This window comes from Oncorhynchus keta, chromosome 34 (genome assembly GCF_023373465.1).
Source record: "Oncorhynchus keta strain PuntledgeMale-10-30-2019 chromosome 34, Oket_V2, whole genome shotgun sequence".
Classification (NCBI taxonomy): Eukaryota; Metazoa; Chordata; class Actinopteri; order Salmoniformes; family Salmonidae; genus Oncorhynchus; species Oncorhynchus keta.
The window spans coordinates 20,299,960-20,318,906 of NC_068454.1; the positions used below are offsets into that span (position 1 = coordinate 20,299,960).

At 40.3% G+C, this 18,947-nt stretch overlaps 1 protein-coding gene across 1 annotated transcript; it reads right to left on the reverse strand.

Annotated features, from left to right (window-relative positions):
- Window positions 1-1,899: 1,899 nt before the first annotated feature.
- Window positions 1,900-18,659, reverse strand: LOC118366806 (glycine receptor subunit alpha-2-like). The gene is made up of 9 exons (XM_035749498.2): window positions 18,144-18,659; window positions 16,520-16,647; window positions 12,002-12,069; window positions 10,114-10,337; window positions 6,444-6,526; window positions 6,192-6,335; window positions 5,766-5,980; window positions 4,520-4,669; window positions 1,900-3,726 (listed from the first exon to the last, which is right to left on the reverse strand). Exons 1-9 carry the CDS (start codon window positions 18,209-18,211, stop codon window positions 3,448-3,450), a joined length of 1,359 nt encoding a protein of 452 aa, XP_035605391.1. The 5' UTR covers window positions 18,212-18,659; the 3' UTR covers window positions 1,900-3,447.
- Between the last annotated feature and the right edge of the window lie 288 nt (window positions 18,660-18,947).

Consider the following 18,947-nt stretch of genomic DNA (forward strand, 5'->3'; position numbering starts at 1 on the left):
AGATTGTTGTCATCTTGCTATTCTCCTGTTTCACCTCATCGAGCTGACCCAGGGAGAACTGCAAACTGTTCTTCAGGTCCTGAACCTCTCTGGTCAGGTTGTCCATTAGTTGAATCGACCAGTATTTAGACAAAACACTTGAAGCTATTTTCTTGTTGTTGTAATAACTGCTTGTAGAACTATTTTTATTAGTTTAAAAGATCCTTTACCTGTGATAGAGAGACACCACTGTCCTCAACGGTACTCCTGCCTGCTTTGGTCTTTGTCATGGTAGCTAGCAACGTAGGTTACGAGGTTACTCCTTACAGTTCCAGACAGGGCAGGTCACAGGGAAGATTGAACACAACAAAGAGCAGGGATCTAGACAGCCACAAACCCAGGACAATCCACGGTCCCAGCCACAATGGCTAACCACGTTGCGGGCTGCGTTCAAGCCCTTAGTAAACCCTGTTAGCTTGATATGCAGCTAGCTAACAGTTAGGCTAGCTGCTATGCCAAATATTTTCTCAGACCCTGCCTTGGTTGGCAGGATTGCTGGACAGAGAGTTTCAGTCCTAGCAACTTATGCCAAATGCAAACTAAAAAGTTAGCTAGCTACTAAGAAACTTTGCAATACACTTTCAAAACAACTAACTTTTCAAAACAACAAACCGAGCTCTCCCTTGTTCCCACATTCAACAGGAAGTGTTCAAAAGGACCTAGATTTTAACCTTTTATTTTAAAGATGCAATATGTTTTTGGGCGACCTGACAAAATTCACATAGAAATGTGAGTTATAGATCTGTCATTCGCATTGTGCTGAATGTGTCAATGTGTAGTTTATATATACATAATCTGTGAGCAGAATTACTCTTACCTCAATTAGCCACGAAATCCCTAGTTTGAAAGCAACTGTTTACTGGAAGCTGTGCGGTGCCATTTTCCCCCCACATGGACCAGCACCTAGCAATTCGAGTTTTAGCCAATGAGCTTCAGCTACTCGCCATTTGAGTGACAGCTAGCAAGATGCACACACAGCAGAGCGAGACAGACCACTTTTGGCTCATGAGCGCTACTTTCTGAACTACTGGCTAGAAAGTACACAAAAGTACAGAAAAATCTCTTTAATCCCCAACATTACACATTTTCTTGGATATGGCTCAATATTGATCTCTTTCATTCATTTCCAGCATAATAATAATAAGGTCCAGTGAATTGACTAGTGGAAAAGGTAAGTCCTATATACAGTAGAGCAATGTTATCTTTTCTGTCTAATTCAAATGATTCACATGGTAATTTGCCTTTCTGGGCAGCAGTAATTTGCATGGCTCTCACATTAAACAACTTCAGAGACAATTGCACTGAGTGGAGACCATTTAATATGTTCTACCACTTATCCCCGGGTGTGTGTCTAATAGAATTGTCCTGCAGTGTCGGTGAAGCCACCCTAGCGTTTTCTATTCAGCTGGAGTCCACATAGGTAAATGTCACCTGCTGTGATGTCTCGCCAACGCACCGTGAGGCCCATTATCCCACATTAACGGAAGCCCGCTGTCGCCCCGGGTCTGTGTCACACGGAGCGACCTGGAGAGAGAGAGAGAGAGAGCCCAGCCAGGCTTCAGCAGTCACCCTGAGTCATTGGCCAGGTAAGTAGAAAGGACAGTTGTTGATTTTTCTCTCCTCTAACCTTCTCTATTCCCAAGTTAATATAGTAATGTCTGCTCTTGGTTTGTCTGTAATCATTATTCATCAGTATTGATTCCTTGTTGCCATCCCTCTAGAAATATTCAACTCTGTGGTCTGCATCATAATCATTCTTCTAAAATGTGGTCAGCTAGTTCCAAACAGACAGTACACATCATCTAAAGATATGACAACCTGTTTGAAGATGGGACAATACAGTAACACACGACTATGATGAGGGAGAGCATATGTGTGGTGCACACTCAACTTTATTGATGTACAGTTTAGTAAACAAACTTTTTCAGAAACACCATTCAAGAAAAAACTTTCCTCATATTATGTCAGAAGTGCAAGGACCAATAACTGCTCTATGCTATTATGTGTTATGAGAAGGGCTCTGTGTTTTTGGCTATAATGTCACATGACCTAGATTTTAAATATTTTATTTTAAAGATGTAATATGTTTTGGGGCGACCTGACAAACTTCACATAGAAATGTGAGTTATACATCTGTCATTTTCATTGAAAGGAAGTCTAAGAAGCGGTAGATATGGTCTATGTACGCTATTTCTATGCTTCCAGTTTTTGTCTTTTACTTTCGGCTTCAAACAGCTGAAAATACAATATTTTTAGTTATGGAAAATATATTTCAAAGCAGTTTAGATGGTACAATGATTCTCAACACTATACTTGCTTGTTTGTCACTTAATAGGAAATTAGGCAAACAATTAATAATTTTGCAACCAGGAAATGGCAGAGTGATTTCTGCACAATGCATCTTTAAGCCTTTTCCAGAAATTTGAATTTCACAAAAAAATTAAAGCAATTGTCTAAAGAATGTGCTGGACCATCTGACACATAACGAAAAGGGGACCGTTTGTTGAAAAAGCTTTAAATAAAGGTTCAAATCTAGGTCATGTGACATGATTTACCAAAACACAGGGCCCTAGTTATAAAGATCTACTTCATAGTTGCAATACTGTATAGTATACAATGTCAACTGTAATACGTACTGCCCAAAGAGGGCACTGCAGTGTGGAAGTGAGGGGATGCATTCAACAGTCCTCAGAGGAATCTTTAGAAGTAGAAATCTCTGTTTTAGAAACATGTAATCTGCCTTCATTACAATAAACATTTCATTACAGTTAAATTTACAAAACTTACACTCAAACTGTAAAACCAAATCGACCTGGAAAATGCATCTGTAATATAAACAGATGTAGGCCTTATATGGTGTGTGTGTGTGTGTGTATTGTGTTCGCTGCCTAATAAATACAATAATTGCTGCTTGTAGACACAGTGAGGAACTGCAGTACAATTGTATAAAACTGCTCTAATCAACCTTTTTATTCTATTTTTTTTCACCACACCTTAACTATAAGGCCCAGACTACTGCGCATACAAATCCATGGAATGTTGCTCCATTGCAAGGTTGTACAAATGCAAAGTCAGAATTGTCTCATAAAATTTGGTCCACCTTTTTACATCATTGTTCTGTGCCTTGAGTAAAAACCCATTAGAATCTCCAGGATGCGTTAGCTCACAGGAACACATCGAAAACATACATCTGTTACTCACCAATTGTTCAATTGTTAATCCTAAACATGTGCATTAGTCTTTTAGATTTTGCATGAACACCTATATATTTTCCCTGAAAGAACACCAACACCATCAACCTCCCTGTGCCTCTCCTCCATGTATTGTCCCATAAGATACATTGAGAGAAATGATAGAGAAAGAGAGAGAGCTGAGAGTTCCATAGGTAAAACCTGCAGGGCAGAGCGACTACCCTGACTGCATGCCAATGTCCTCATGCCTGATGACCTTGTATGTTATCCAATAGAAGATGTTGAAGAGGAGGAAGGCCATAGGGAAGGCTGCTCGGGACACAGTGTCAATCCTCTTGGCCCTGTCCACAAACCTCTTCCTTATCACCTCTTTTTCTTTAGAGGTAGGTGGTGCTGGGCCGGGGTTTGGGACAGCGTTTTTAACAGCCGACCCATCTTTCAGACAATGAGTCATGCCGTAACCCGAGTAATTGAAGCCATCCCTCATGTCGTCATCCTGGTGAAACAAAACAAAGACGGACCCACAGTGAGTATGCCTCTGTTCAATGCAGAGAAAGACTTTCAGACACAATCCCATGTGCACACACACTATGATATTGTAGTGTATGGCCAGTAGCCATGTTCATGCGTCCTTTTCTTGGCCTGTGACTCAGGTGTTGTACCCTTTACCTGAGGATGCCTCCAGGCGACATCTACAGCGGCTTCATTAACACAGGGGACACAGCTGAATGTCTCCCAGATATTACACCCTCCGTTCCTCCGATGCAGCAACAACAAGCTGACACACCTAGATAGCCTCAGATGACCTGACACACATTTCCTTAAAAATGGCCAACTTAATATCCGTCTCTGACTGCCCTACACTGCTCATTTGTTCAGTCATGAGGCTCTGGGATTTGGTCTAACAGTTTCTGCCACCACCTTTGGTGCATGTAAGTCTGTTTGAGTGTGGGATCGGTCGAATCCCAGTCCCATATCGCATTTTCAACACATTTTCTCCATCTTTCCTGTTTCTCCACTATCTCTTCTATAGCAATGAACAATTACTAGAGTGGAACTCCCACTCTTTAAAAATGGTTCAGTCATGAGCACAGGAATCTGTTGAGGGGAGGACGGCTCATAATAATAGCCGGAACAGAGCGAATTGAATGTATTTGATACCATTCCACTTATTCTCACGAGCCCGTCCTCCCCAATTAAGATGCCACGAACCACCTGTGGTCATGAGTCTGGGCTTTGCAGTGACGGTTTTATAGGGAATTATACTCAAGCCTAGAGTGTTTATTTACCCTGTGAGTCCGCCTCTGTCTTCGGCCCAAGCGAAGGAACTCCTTCTGTTGCCTGGAGACAAAGTTAACCCCAGCGTATTCCAGTAGGGCAGCAAATACAAACAGAAGACACACGGCCATCCAGATATCAATGGCCTTCACATACGAGACCTGTGACAAGAACCAAACAAACAGTAATTTACTGGGAATGAATAATCCTTTCATGTGCTGTCTTCACAATGCCTCGTTCAATTAACATTTCAATGGGAATATAATATTCTCTCAATGACATCCTTTTTTATGTTAATCAGAGTTGCTGTAAATTCTAAATCACCATAATTAAGGGGGTGGTATTTGCTAACGAGTGCTTTAAACTCTCAAAACTCATGTTGATATCAGCGATTTTCAGCGATAGCGTGGAAGGAAATAATTGTCGCTTTAATTACCAAAGTAACACAATGGAAACAGTAGCAGCTCGACTGGAGCCTTTATCGGTCTATTTGATCTATGTCCATGCCGGAGATGAGATGAAGGCTAGACTCTAAAGGAGGCCCTCTTATTCCTCATACAGTGACCTCGTCTATGTCTCGAAATGACAGGTCATTTGCACGGAGAGAAAACAACTTTACTTTGTCGAGTGCTCTTAAGGTATATTGAGCTCTTGTTGTTCTGAGTTGGGCCTCTCAAAGACCTCTCTCTAAATATTTATTAGAGTGTGTCTCTTTCATGTGGGCCTCTGATGTGGTCATGGGCCAAAGTGTGAGAGAATGGTTGATTTTCAAGAGATGACTCACGCTGAAGCACTCTTGCAAGCATAAGTGTGAATACTCATTTTGTATATTTGACCATGTACAGTTGTAGTGTATCCACTGCTATTTGATTTAGTAACATTATATCACTTCCTAAATCAATGGTGTAATTGTAATTTCTAAGATAAATTGTGATAATGTTATGTTAAATAGTATTCTCTGTTTTTACAACTTATTGATTAAAAATTAAATACTTTACATTGTTAGTCTCTTGATATACTGTAAATCCATTGATTGTTATTTATCCATAGGATACTTACATCTGAGTCAAAATTCAGTGATGCACAGAAACTTCAATCATAGGCATATTTACATTTCATGAACAGTATCTGATTACAGTATGTATGACTTCTAACATGGGTGGAAAATGAAAGGTTGATTGATCTGAACATGGCCCATTGACCCTCCTCCATCAGATTGTCCGCTCATCCTCTTACTGCTTGGATTAACAAGCTTACCTTAGGAAGTGAGGCTCGGGAGCCGGAGCTCTGGGTTGTCATGGTGAGCACGGTGGTGATGCCCAGTGCCACCCTGGCGGGCGCGGCGTCCATGTTGATCCAGAAGGAGACCCAGGAGAGGATGACAATGAGGAGGCTGGGGATGTACATCTGGATCAGGTAGTAACCCATCTGTCTCTCCAAGTGGAACTTCACCTCAATGCAGGTGAATTTACCTGGAGAACAAAACGCACTGACACCTCAGATCAGGGACGGTGTGATGAGAGATGTGGTGTGTGTGTGTCCATATGTGAGTGGTCGTGTGTGTGTGTGTGTGTGTGTGTGTGTGTGTGTGTGTGTGTGTGTGTGTGTGTGTGTGTGTGTGTGTGTGTGTGTGTGTGTGTGTGTGTGTGTGTGTGTGTGTGTGTGTGTGTGTGGCTCTCTGACCAGTGTTGTAGCTTTTGGTACAGTAGCCAAGCTCCTTCTCATCCCTCATGATGAACTGGGGGAGGGTCAACCCAGCGGCCACCTGTACAGGATTTTTGTCCTTGCTCTCCCACTCAAAGATCAAATCATTCATGGTGTAGCCAACTGAGGAATGAATGAACACAGCAAAAAATATGTTTGATATGATATTGCATTTTCACAAACCATATTGCATGTGCTTTACCATGTGAGTTGTAAGGAGCAGACACTTACAGCTCTCCAGTTGCATGGTACAGATCTGCATGTCCATGGGAAAGTTCTTCAGATCCATCGGACAAGATAGAATGAGAGTCAACCTTTGAGGAAGAGGTGGAAAAGTCATGAAACAACTGTGGAAGCATTATTTGTGAATGTACAAATAAAGCCTACAGTAATGTACTGTTAAACCAAAGATTCTTAGGAATGTACGGTAACATACTGTACCCTTTTTTACAGTAACTTACAGGTAACTGGCCACCAGTAAGTTACTGTAAAAACCACTGGATTTATTTTTCAGTGTAGTTAGAGTAGCATGCTCTATACCTCACTCAACAGATACATTTACTGTTAAATAAAAAAATCTTACACAGAACCCAAATCTTTTCTGCATTTTTTCTAATTGTTTACTGTTTCAAGTGAGACTAAAATTCAAGCTCTCTACAATGTATACCTACTGTGTGACTGTATAAAGTACAGTTGAAGTCAGAAGTTTACATTTGCATTTGTTTGTGAGTATGTAAGTACAGGAATCTGCGTGTTTGTGTTAGAAACACAAGCATTTCAGCTGTGACATCAGATAATCTGAGTACACAACCAATAAACTTTTATTTGTACGTACTGTACATTTCTTAGAATTTTGCAGACACTCTTATCCAGAGGGACTTACAGTAGTGAGTGGATAATTATTGTAACTTTTTTGGGGGAATGGGAATCAAACTCATAACTCTGGCATTGCAAGCGCCATGCACTATCAACTGAGCCACACAAGACCCATATCTCAGATCTTGTCAATATCAGATTTTTTACAATTTACTAAGGAATAAAATCATAGTCGTCATCATAGCAGTATATTTAAGTATACAGTATATTATACTTTTATGTTTCTACTTTAAACAGATTTTCATTATGTTCAGTTGAAGTCAGAAGTTTACATACGTACACCTTAGCCAAATACATTCAAACTCAGTTTTACACAATTGCTGATATTTAATCCTAGTAAAAATTCCCTGTTTTAGGTCAGTTAGGATCACCACTTTATTTAAAAATTTTGAAATTTCAGAATAATAGTAGAGAGAATGATTTATTTCAGCTTTTATTTCATTCATCGCATTCCCAGTAGGTCGGAAGTTTACATACACTCAATTAGTATTTAGTAGCATTGCCTTTAAAATGCTTAACTTGGGTCAAACGTTTCGGGTAGCCTTCCACAAGCTTCCCAAAATAAGTTGGGTGAATTTTGGCCCATTCCTCCTGACAGAGCTGGTGTAACGGAGTTAGGTTTGTAGGCCTCCTTGCTCACACACTCTTTTTCAGTTCTGCCCACACATTTTCTATAGGATTGAGGTCAGGGCTTTGTGATGGCCACTCCAATACCTTGATTTTGTTGTCCTTAAGCCATTTTGCCACAACTTTGGAAGTATGCTTGGGGTCATTGTCTATTTGGAAAACCCATTTTGCGACCAAGCTTTGACTGATGTTGCTTCAATATATCCACATAATTTTCCTACCTCATGATGCCATCTATTTTGTGAAGTGCACCAGTCCCCCCTGCAGCAAAGCACCCCCACAACATGATGTTACCACCCCTGTGCTTCACGGCTGGGATGGTGTTCTTCGGCTTGCAAGCCTCCCCCTTTTCCTCCAAATATAACGATGGTCATTATGGCCAAACAGTTCTATTTTTGTTTCATCAGACCAGAGGACATTATCCAAAAGTATGATCTTTGTCCCGATGTGCAGTTGCAATCCGTAGTCTGGCTCTTTTATAGCGGTTTTTGAGCAGTGGCTACTTCCTTGCTGAGCGGCCTTTCAGGTTATGTTGATATAGGACAAATTTTACTGTGGATATAGATACTTTGTACTGGTTTCCTCCAGCATCTTCACAAGGTCCTTCGCTGTTGTTCTGGGATTGATTTTCACACCAAAGTACGTTCATCTCTAGGAGACAGAACGCGTCTCCTTCCTGAGCGGTATGACGTCTGCATGGACCCATGGTGTTTATACTTGCATACTATTGTTTGTACAGATGGACGTGGTACCTTCAGGCGTTTGGAAATTGCTCCCAAGGAGGAACCAGACTTGTGGAGGTCTACAATGTTTTTTCTGTGGTCTTGGCTGATTTCTTTTGATTTTCCCATGATGTCAAGCAAAGAGGCACTGAGTTTGAAGGTAGGCCCTGAAATACATCCACAGATACACCTCCAATTGACTGAAATGATGTCAATAAGCCTATCAGAAGCTTCCAAAGCCATTACATAATTTTCTGGAATTTTCCAAGCTGTTAAAAGGCACAGTCAACTTAGTGTATGTAAAATTCTGACCCGCTGGAATTGTGATACAGTGAATTATAAGTGAAATCATCTGTCTGTAAACAACTGCTGGGAAAAGTACTTGTGTCATGCACAAAGTAGATGTTCTAACTGACTTGCCAAAACTATAGTTTGTTAACAAGACATTTGTGGAGTGGTTGTAAAACGAGTATGACTCTAACCTACGTGTATGTAAACTTCTGACTTCAACTGTATGTACTAAGCATATGCTCCTTGTCTGCAGCGAATGCTCTTTCTCCTTCCCTCCTTTTCCTCTGAGAGAGCCTCCTCCTCCCACACAGCATGTTCTTATCACACTTTTATTACTGGACCGTCTCTGAGATGTATTGTCATCAGCAGTCTGCTCCCTCTCTCATCTCTTCTCTCATGAATGGTGAGAGCGACTAATCACCTTTCTTTCATCTGTTCTCTCAGAATCCCCTTGCCTCCCTCCACACCTAGGCTCCACCACCTGAATCAACTCTCCAAATGGACAACAAATTGAGCTACATTATTCCGCTGCTTCGAGGTGTGAATCTAAGGAGGAGTGGTGTGACTGAAGTGATATTAAAATGAAATAAAGGTCATGTATTTTCATATCTTGAATCACAGATTTGTGCTCAAGTGTAGTAGTGGTTTTTGTAAGAGGGGGCAATTGGCAGGTACCCTAACAGTTAAGAGTGTTGGGCCAGTAACTGAAAGGTTGCTGGTTCGAATTCCCGAGCCGAATAGGTGAAACATGTGTTGATGTGTCCTTGAGCAAGGCAATTAACCCTAATTGATCCTGTAAGTCGCTCTGGATAAAAGCGTCGGCTGGATGACTAAAATGTAACCTGACTCATCTACTACGAGTGGGCTGCATTTACTTTGAAGTGATTCCATCTTACTGATCCTGCACAACGCTAGGGATGAAGCATATTGACTTGTAGCTAATGCCCAAGGAAATGAATAGCCTACATGAGTGGGTTATTTCTATACGCCTTCCCTGAACATATTCTAAACATCTTTGGTGAAAAATTCCCTGTAGCCTTTGGATACTCTAGTGGTTTGTGTTTCTATGTACTCTTAATGAGATCATATTGCATCCAATTCCTCCAGGTGACTGAATATTTTATTGAAATGAATCCCATTAAACCTGAGAGGTAGTCTTGGATGTAGAAACTTCTTTCTTTCAAAAGTAATTACAAGTGCCTGGAGGTAGAAGGGAATCTCTGACTCTGCTGACATTTCACTGGATTTGAATCTATTTTTTGTTTGGATGTTTCCAACAGGGAATGTTAAAACATGACCTCATTCGACATCCTTTAAACCTATTGTACTAATTTCCCAGAGAAATAGAGTTGAGCCCACCATTCAATGCACGCCCCACATCTGACCTGATACTGTACAGGACGGTCCCATCTTTGAAGACCCTCAGGAGCTTGTTGTCTGTGGTGACATCATGAAAGTTGGCGCCTTTCTCGTTGGCGAAGAACAGATCAGGTTTCCAAATAGAATCCAACATTGACGGGTCCAGGTCAAGAGAGGAGTCTGGGTATTTGCTGTATGCCAACCGAGGGTCTCTCCACTTCTGTCGCAGAAAGATGTTCACTCTGTAATCCTTGGGGAAATAGTGAAATCAGCTTTAAACTGCTTTACTTTGACATATGAACTACTGTCTATCTCCGTTAAATATACAGTACTATCACTTTGGTGACCAGAATATATTGTGTCACACAGTCAGTGAAAACGAAAATAATTTCCCTATAGACGTTTACATATTTAGAATGATAGAGCCACTAATACAAAACAACATATTCCTGTCAATATGTAGGCCAAGTGCCTGCCTCAGATATTTGGTTCTATCGTAGTGACATGCAGTATCACCTCAAGTCATTTGGCACTAAGTCACTAATAAAGCACCAATGATACAATAACTAATATGAATACTAATAGTAAAATGCTAATATAATTCTGACACTTTGACTGTGACACTACCACAATTGGAAGTGGTGCCACAAAACTTTAACCCGGGAAATTGCTCCTTGTTTTTACACAGAATTGTAATATAAAAAATAGCAGGAATGAATGGATGCAATGCATGGATTTCAATGCATATTTATATGCTTGTAAATCACCACACAATACCATAATCTAAAATCCAAATTACAACTTAAGAGTTAAATGCGGCAATAAATACATATGTATTGAAAGGAGCAATCTAATAAAATTGAATTCATAAATCTAATTTAGTTACTTGATCTATATGATCAGTTTCCTCATTAATTGTTATTGCTAAATGGTCGTTATAGGAGATAGATGATGTTTGTGGGAATAGTAGACCAAGAAACTCCATTGACGTTTGAAGATGCAGTTAGTAATGAATGAACAGAATGCATCGAATTAGATGCCTTTTCTCTCCCTCTTAGAACAGACGTATTCATCAGGCAGCAGTGTATTGGTGGTCCCAGATGTCTATGAGTGAAGAGTTATCCAACAACTGTGTGTTAAGTGTTAGAAACCCGGCTCGTCTGTTGATTAACTTTGGCAAAGATTGTCTACCAAAAATTGCAATCATTCAATGGACAAAGTTCTAACTAATTATGAATGCATTGCGAGAGTAGTTGTTGAATAGGATCTCAATGTGGAGTCCAGCTTTGATATTGTTTACCCCTTGGGCAGTTGGATGTCTATGGGACATTACAACCGATCAACATGCTTAAATCTCAGGCCCTAAGACATCAAACCTACAGCTATTGGCTGCATTTAAAGTGGATTATGTGCTGGCATTCACTGTGTGAATTATTAAAACAGAACTAATCCAACACATCCACAAGGGAGTGTCATGGGAATAGCAATACAATATTGCCTTGAGTATAATGTGAAAGATATTTGATTCAATTGCGGTTCTCAGTGTCTGTGTGCTATTTCACCATGGAGCCACCAATAGACTATGGGGATGGGTCAAAGTGAATCATTTCACATGAGGAAGCAAAAGTTCAAAACATCCATAAACTAAAAGGAAAATGAACTCATGAACACTAAAGAAATTGGATGATTTCAATCTTTAACTCCAGAGGAGCATAAGAGCAAGGCTGTAGTTTAAGAGCATTTGGCCAGTAACCAAAAGGTTGCTGGTTTGAATCCCCGAGCCGACAAGGTGAAAAATATGCCGATGTGCCCTTCAGCAAGGCATTTAACCATAATTGCTCCTATAAGTCATTCTGGATAAATTACTAAAATGTCAAATGTAAATGTAGATAACATGGCCAAGCTCCAACTCACCATTGTAGTTTCTGCTATAGAACCAAAGCTGTTGATAAATATGTTGCAGGTAACATTAACTGGGGGTCCTGCAGGTTGGAGGATAGATAACACATTGACATGTTTGACAGAGAAGAGTTAAGCAAGAACACTTAACATGCTGGTCTCTGTGACCGAGCCCAAACTGTTGATAAAAATACTGCATGTAATGTTTACAGGGGGACCTGTGAAATGGAATGAGAACGAGGTGACAAGAAAAAGTCAAGATGTTTTTTTGCACTTAATCATCATGTGCCATCTCCACGGGGTGATTTAGCAAATAGAGATGAGGGAGTTTGAGGATGATGGCAATGCAATATCTGTTGGATATACAGAAATCTGAGTGTAATTAGTTGTGAAAGCGAGCATGTGCTTTATTACCTATCTACCACCACAATACGGGCTGTATGTATATATGTCAACATACACAAGGCCTGTTGTTCTCCTAATATGTTTTTCTGTCAACATACACAAGGCCTGTTGTTCTCCTAATATGTTTTTCTGTCAACATACACAAGGCCTGTTGTTCTCCTAATATGTTTTTCTGTCAACATAAACAGGGCCTGTTGTTCTCCTAATATGTTTTTCTGTCAACATACACAAGGCCTGTTGTTCTCCTAATATGTTTTTCTGTCAACATAAACAGGGCCTGTTGTTCTCCTAATATGTTTTTCTGTCAACATAAACAAGGCCTGTTGTTCTCCTAATATGTTTTTCTGTCAACATAAACAGGGCCTGTTGTTCTCCTAATATGTTTTTCTGTCAACATAAACAAGGCCTGTTGTTCTCCTAATATGTTTTTCTGTCAACATAAACAGGGCCTGTTGTTCTCCTAATATGTTTTTCTGTCAACATAAACAAGGCCTGTTGTTCTCCTAATATGTTTTTCTGTCAACATAAACAGGGCCTGTTGTTCTCCTAATATGTTTTTCTGTCAACATACACAAGGCCTGTTGTTCTCCTAATATGTTTTTCTGTCAACATAAACAGGGCCTGTTGTTCTCCTAATATGTTTTTCTGTCAACATACACAAGGCCTGTTGTTCTCCTAATATGTTTTTCTGTCAACATAAACAAGGCCTGTTGTTCTCCTAATATGTTTTTCTGTCAACATAAACAAGGCCTGTTGTTCTCCTAATATGTTTTTCTGTCAACATAAACAAGGCCTGTTGGTCTCCTAATATGTTTTTCTGTCAACATAAACAAGGCCTGTTGTTCTCCTAATATGTTTTTCTGTCAACATACACAAGGCCTGTTGTTCTCCTAATATGTTTTTCTGTCAACATACACAAGGCCTGTTGTTCTCCTAATATGTTTTTCTGTCAACATACACAAGGCCTGTTGTTCTCCTAATATGTTTTTCTGTCAACATACACAAGGCCTGTTGTTCTCCTAATATGTTTTTCTGTCAACATAAACAGGGCCTGTTGTTTTCCTAATATGTTTTTCTGTCAACATAAACAAGGCCTGTTGTTCTCCTAATATGTTTTTCTGTCAACATACACAAGGCCTGTTGTTCTCCTAATATGTTTTTCTGTCAACATAAACAAGGCCTGTTGTTTTCCTAATATGTTTTTCTGTCAACATAAAAAGGGCCTGTTGGTCTCCTAATATGTTTTTCTGTCAACATAAACAGGGCCTGTTGGTCTCCTAAGCACCCCAGGCAAGTCAAAACAGCTGCACTAGTCATTGACTAATCTCATCACCAGCCGTTTGTCTTCAACAGCAGGCCTGGTCCAGTTATAGTTACAAATGTCAGGATCAACTCCAATATTCAACAAACAGTGGTATCGTTAATAAATGTTTACTTAGTTCAATCAAAAGTATGTTGCCTGCTTATGCTAATTGGTACTAGTCATTGACTAACTCAATGATGATGACAAGGAATGTTTTACTTGATAGGGTTAAAAAACAACAACAAACAAAAACACATGAGACACACGGCAACACACATACACACACACTGGCATTAGAAACAGTGGCACATGTTTCTTATGAAACAATCACGAGCAGGACAATCAACTTAGTTTCACAGGCATTCTACCGCTATCTTTGAGGTCACAGAATGACTGAAAAACTGTTTGACACTTTCTATCCAATACAGTAACACTGTCTTGCATAAAAACAACAATGTCAGCCAGGGAGAGAGAGAGGTCTCTGTGTTGTTAAGTGAAGTTGTGAGTTCATAGCCCTTCCCCTGTGTATTCCTCATCAATATTGCATGTGACGTGGTGGTATTAATATTCGACTCAGTTTGTAGTCGGGCAACTGCATTTAAAGTCAGTAACAGAAAAATGTAACGGAATAACTCCACACAACAACCTTGGCAGGCAAATGTAGGTCAAGCTCCAGCAGCACTGTGGGGTAGAGTTGTGACAGTATGGTTTGTATGTGATAAATAACATCATCTATGTGTATGCTTGTTTACTTTACCTGTGTGTATGTGTGTGTTTTGTGCTTGCTGCCTAATAAATGGAAGAATTGCTTCTTGTAGAAACAGTGAGGACCTGCAGTACAATTGTATAAAACTGCTCTCATTAGACTGCCTCATTAGACTGGAATACTCTGTCGACCAGAAAATTGAACTCGCCAATTTACCAGACAAGGTAAGATCACTTTCTTCATTCCAGTACTTTTAATTTCCTCTACTCACAACTACAGCATTCTTCCATATACTAATAAAAATAGTTTCTGAATAAAAATAAATAAATGCCAGCATAAAACAGACAAGTCTTCCCCTGATCTCGAGTCCATTTCTGAGATCTTGTGTACACTTGTTTCCTATTCTCCCAGATGGAGTGGATAGATCTGGGCCAGTGTTTCTGGGTGAAGGCTGAGTCTTGCTGACCAATCTCAGACTGTGTTTCCTGTGCTACTCTCCTCACAGTGGTCTTCTCTCCAGCACGGTTCAATCACTAGTGTCCCAGCCTGGGGTCTGCCTACATGCCTGCCTCCCTGTCTGGGGTATACCCCTTCCTGCCCGCCCGCCCTGCCTGTCTCCATACCCACCTGCCAATCTGAGCCACACCAATGACTTCCGTTCCCTCTCCTTACTCAGATCCATCACAGTGACAGATGATGTCTCTCCCCCGCACCACAACACAACAATAGAGGAACTCAGCAGCCTGGCCAGAGGGACCCCATCCCTCATCTGTGGCTGTCACTGTGGCACCACTGTTGTTTTGGGCCCACATCTACACCTCATTATTGTTGTTGTTGGTGTCTTGAATACTGATGTTTAATATAGCTGTTGGACAATATAAATGACAATTGAAGAAATAGCTATATTGGGTGTTATAATGGGTGATAGTGCTATGGCTAACACCTAAATCAAAGTCCTCCTGACTTCATAGTTTAGAAAGGCTAGCTTGATGTTGTGGGCAGGATGCGTTCATAATGAAGGGGATGTGCTTTTTTACTTATTGGTTATCCTCTTTGTTTTTTCACTAAAACACCCACATGGACAACCACACACAGCCCCCAATACAATTGTTGGATTTTAAAATCAAAAACATTGTGAGATCTCAACCATCCAGGGAAGAAACAAACATTTGAAAGAACCAATCAGACCAGTGTGAGTCACGTGCGTCACGTCAGCCAGGCTAGGGTAATGGTGGGCTGAGATACAAAATGATCTATCTACTGCTCGGTTCTGCTATGAGCCTTTCATGTTCCATATCGCGATCCCATAAATCCTACATGGATGATGATGTCACTGTCTACAGGCGTGATTGATAGCAATTCTTCATTACATCATTAAGGGGTGGGTTTTTTCAATAGACAAGCACAAAATGCATTGTTTATTATGTGCCTTATTGACTTGAGGGGGTGTTCAATTGAGAATGTATACATCATTATGCATGGGGTGTCAGTACATTAGTAATATACACTGAGTATACCAAACATTAGGAACACCTTCCTAAAATTGAGTTGCACACCCTATTGCCCTTAGCCTGAATTCATTGGGGTATGGACTCTACAAGGTGTCGAAAACGTTCCACATGGATGCTAGCACATGCTTCCCACCGTTGTTTCAAGTTGGCTGGATGTCCTTTGGGTGGTGGACCATTCTTGATACACACAGGAAACTGTTGAGCGTGAAAAACCCTGCAGCAAACCGGTGCGCCTGGCACCTACTACCATACCCCGCTCAAAGGCACTTCAATATTTTGTCTTGTCCATTCTTCCTCTGAATGGCACAAATACACAATCCATGTCTCAATTGTCTCAAGTTTAAAAAAGCCTTCTTTAACCTTTAACCTCTCCCCTTCATCTACACTGATTGGAGTGGATTTAACAAGTGAATCAATAAGGGAGCATAGCTTTCATCTGGATTCAACGGGTCAGTCTATGTCATGGAAAGAGCAGGTGTTCTTAATGTTCTGTATACTCAGTGTAGATATGGGTGCGTACACTGATATCTCAGATGCATTTTGGGTGAATATTTTCGAATCCACACTTAAATTCTAAGGAACTATTAAAAAGTAAAATATAAACCAACCTTTGAAGTTTGGTCGTATTCGTGCATCATAACCAGATGTTCTACCCATTAATGAGTCCAGAAAGTCTGAGGGAGACAAGTTAGTAGTAGAGCCTGATCTGGACTCATGCTCCTTGGCATCCACCACCCTGTGACAAACAAAGGGAAAATAAAACACTTACTTGCTCAGTCAGAAGTCAAAGTGTGGTGAAACCATTTCTACTTGATCTCAACCAAATAGGAAGCTCATCTGCATACTGAGAAACACAAATTAGATTCAAATGATATGATTAGGAAGGATTCCAATAGTGAAGGAACACCTTGGCAGACACGGTGTGCTTTAAGTTTATTACCACTGTATTGGAGAGTTCGTTTTGTGACTGTCCTCATTGTATACTAAGGCTATACGCACTTAGAAATAAAATTACTCTGACACATAGGCTACAAGGGAATTTGACAGTGTTTTCAGTAGTGTCCAGGGGGTGGCCCAAGGTGAGATACAGATACTAAGACAGAGGGGTGCTGTTTGCCTCGCTCTGATGCTTTCTCTGGTGAAATAGATTCAGCCTCATGCGAATTCAAGTGAAATTCACCATTGAGAATGAATTTATTTGCTTTATTGATGACCTTTTTGGGGAAGCCTGGCTTCCCTTGGCCTCCATGAATACACACCGCTTTGTAGGCTGAATGTCATGACACATGGTGTTTGTAATAGATGTCCCTTTCTATTCAAATGACAGGTGCACTGTGCACTGTCTGGATGCTGGACATATTTTGGAATAGATGAACCTACGCAGGTAACCTACTTAACCTACTTTCTGAAGTGATTTGTTCGACAATCAGATGAGAATATCATGACTGGCTGTGTTCATGACACATTAAAAGGGAATACATTTTACTGTTAAATGACATGCCTACTAGGAGGTCTCCTTAAACAAAATAGAAATGCCTCGAATGTCACAGTATAATTCACACTCTGGATGGCACATTGTAGTGCATTTACTGCTCTATGCTAATACCCTTATATACAATCCTGACCTTGAATGCAAAGACTGTAACAATATTTTCAGAATGGATTTATGATTCATTTGAACAGGGAAATGTACCAAAACTAAGCTAAAGAATGTAATGCATTGAACCATCATAATTATACTTAAAAAAAAAAAAACATGTTGGCCCCCCTAAACTGGGTCTGTGCCCCACCTTGGCCACCCCATTCAAAATGTTCTGGACATGCCACTGAACGTTTTGACAACGCCCACAGACTGAGTTAGAGGCAGTGATTAACTTGGTAAAATACCAGATATTACCCTGCGATATTGACGGCTCCCTATAGCCTACTAGGCTCAATACTGATGTAAAAACAAGTCTATTTTCAGTCAACTGACTGAATATTGAAGTTGAATGATTTCTACATTCATAACACTGGAACTTTAGGGTCCACGATGAAATATTGGGTCATTCGAGGTAGGTTGAAACCCAGTATCCTAAACTTTGTTTTAATGGCAACGCACTTTGCCTTTTCAAACAATGAACATTACAGTTGAATAGGCTACATACAAATAAAGAAGAAAGTATCTCATTATATTTGAATTTAAAAAATAAACGTTACATGGCCAATAAAGGAGCCTAAGTATTCACCTACCTGCTGTTGTTGGTCTCCATTAAACATGCACATAAAGCAGTCAAGACGTTGAGAAAGGGGCGATTCATTCCTTTTGATTTTAGATTTCTTCACTTCTTTATTTCTTCCATATATGAATGTTGGTCAAACACACAATCCAAGCAGCAATATCGATTTCTTTCTGACCAAAGCGCAATTGGGTGTTCTCGTGAAACACAGAGAATACACATAAGGCATTCCAGTCCGTAGGATCATAGCTTAGTTTGAAAAAACACTGATTCCCAGGTGCGGTATTGTTGTTGATAATGTGTAAAGAATCATCAATTCTGAGTCATTGCCACCTAAAAATAACCTGTGGAAAAGACGTTGTGAGGTGAGAAATATCCACAAGACGCGGAATATAGAGCCTTCAGGAAGGCGTTCTCACTTTCATTCAAAAACTCAGTGAAAACAGATGGTCTCTAAAGGATACTATGGTCTCTAAAGTATAGTGGTGTTGAAGAAGAATATTTCCTTGGGTTGAAGACCGTCCGCTGCTGGAATGGGAGACGAGTGGACGTGTCTTTAGATTCAGCACTTAGACAGCTCCCGGTTCATTTGCACGCAAGCGCACCATTAACAACTGGAGGACGTGGTTTTCCATATGTAATTTAAATGACTAAGATAGCCTTTAAAAAACTATTTCAAGCTAGTTATATATGCTCCAAACTCCTGTGTTTCGAGTAAGATTCCCCGTTAGAAGCTGTCCATACATAGGTATGATATGAAAGTGCTCAGGTCAGAAGGGACTGCGCGCCATAAAATATTGTAGTCAGACAATAGTTT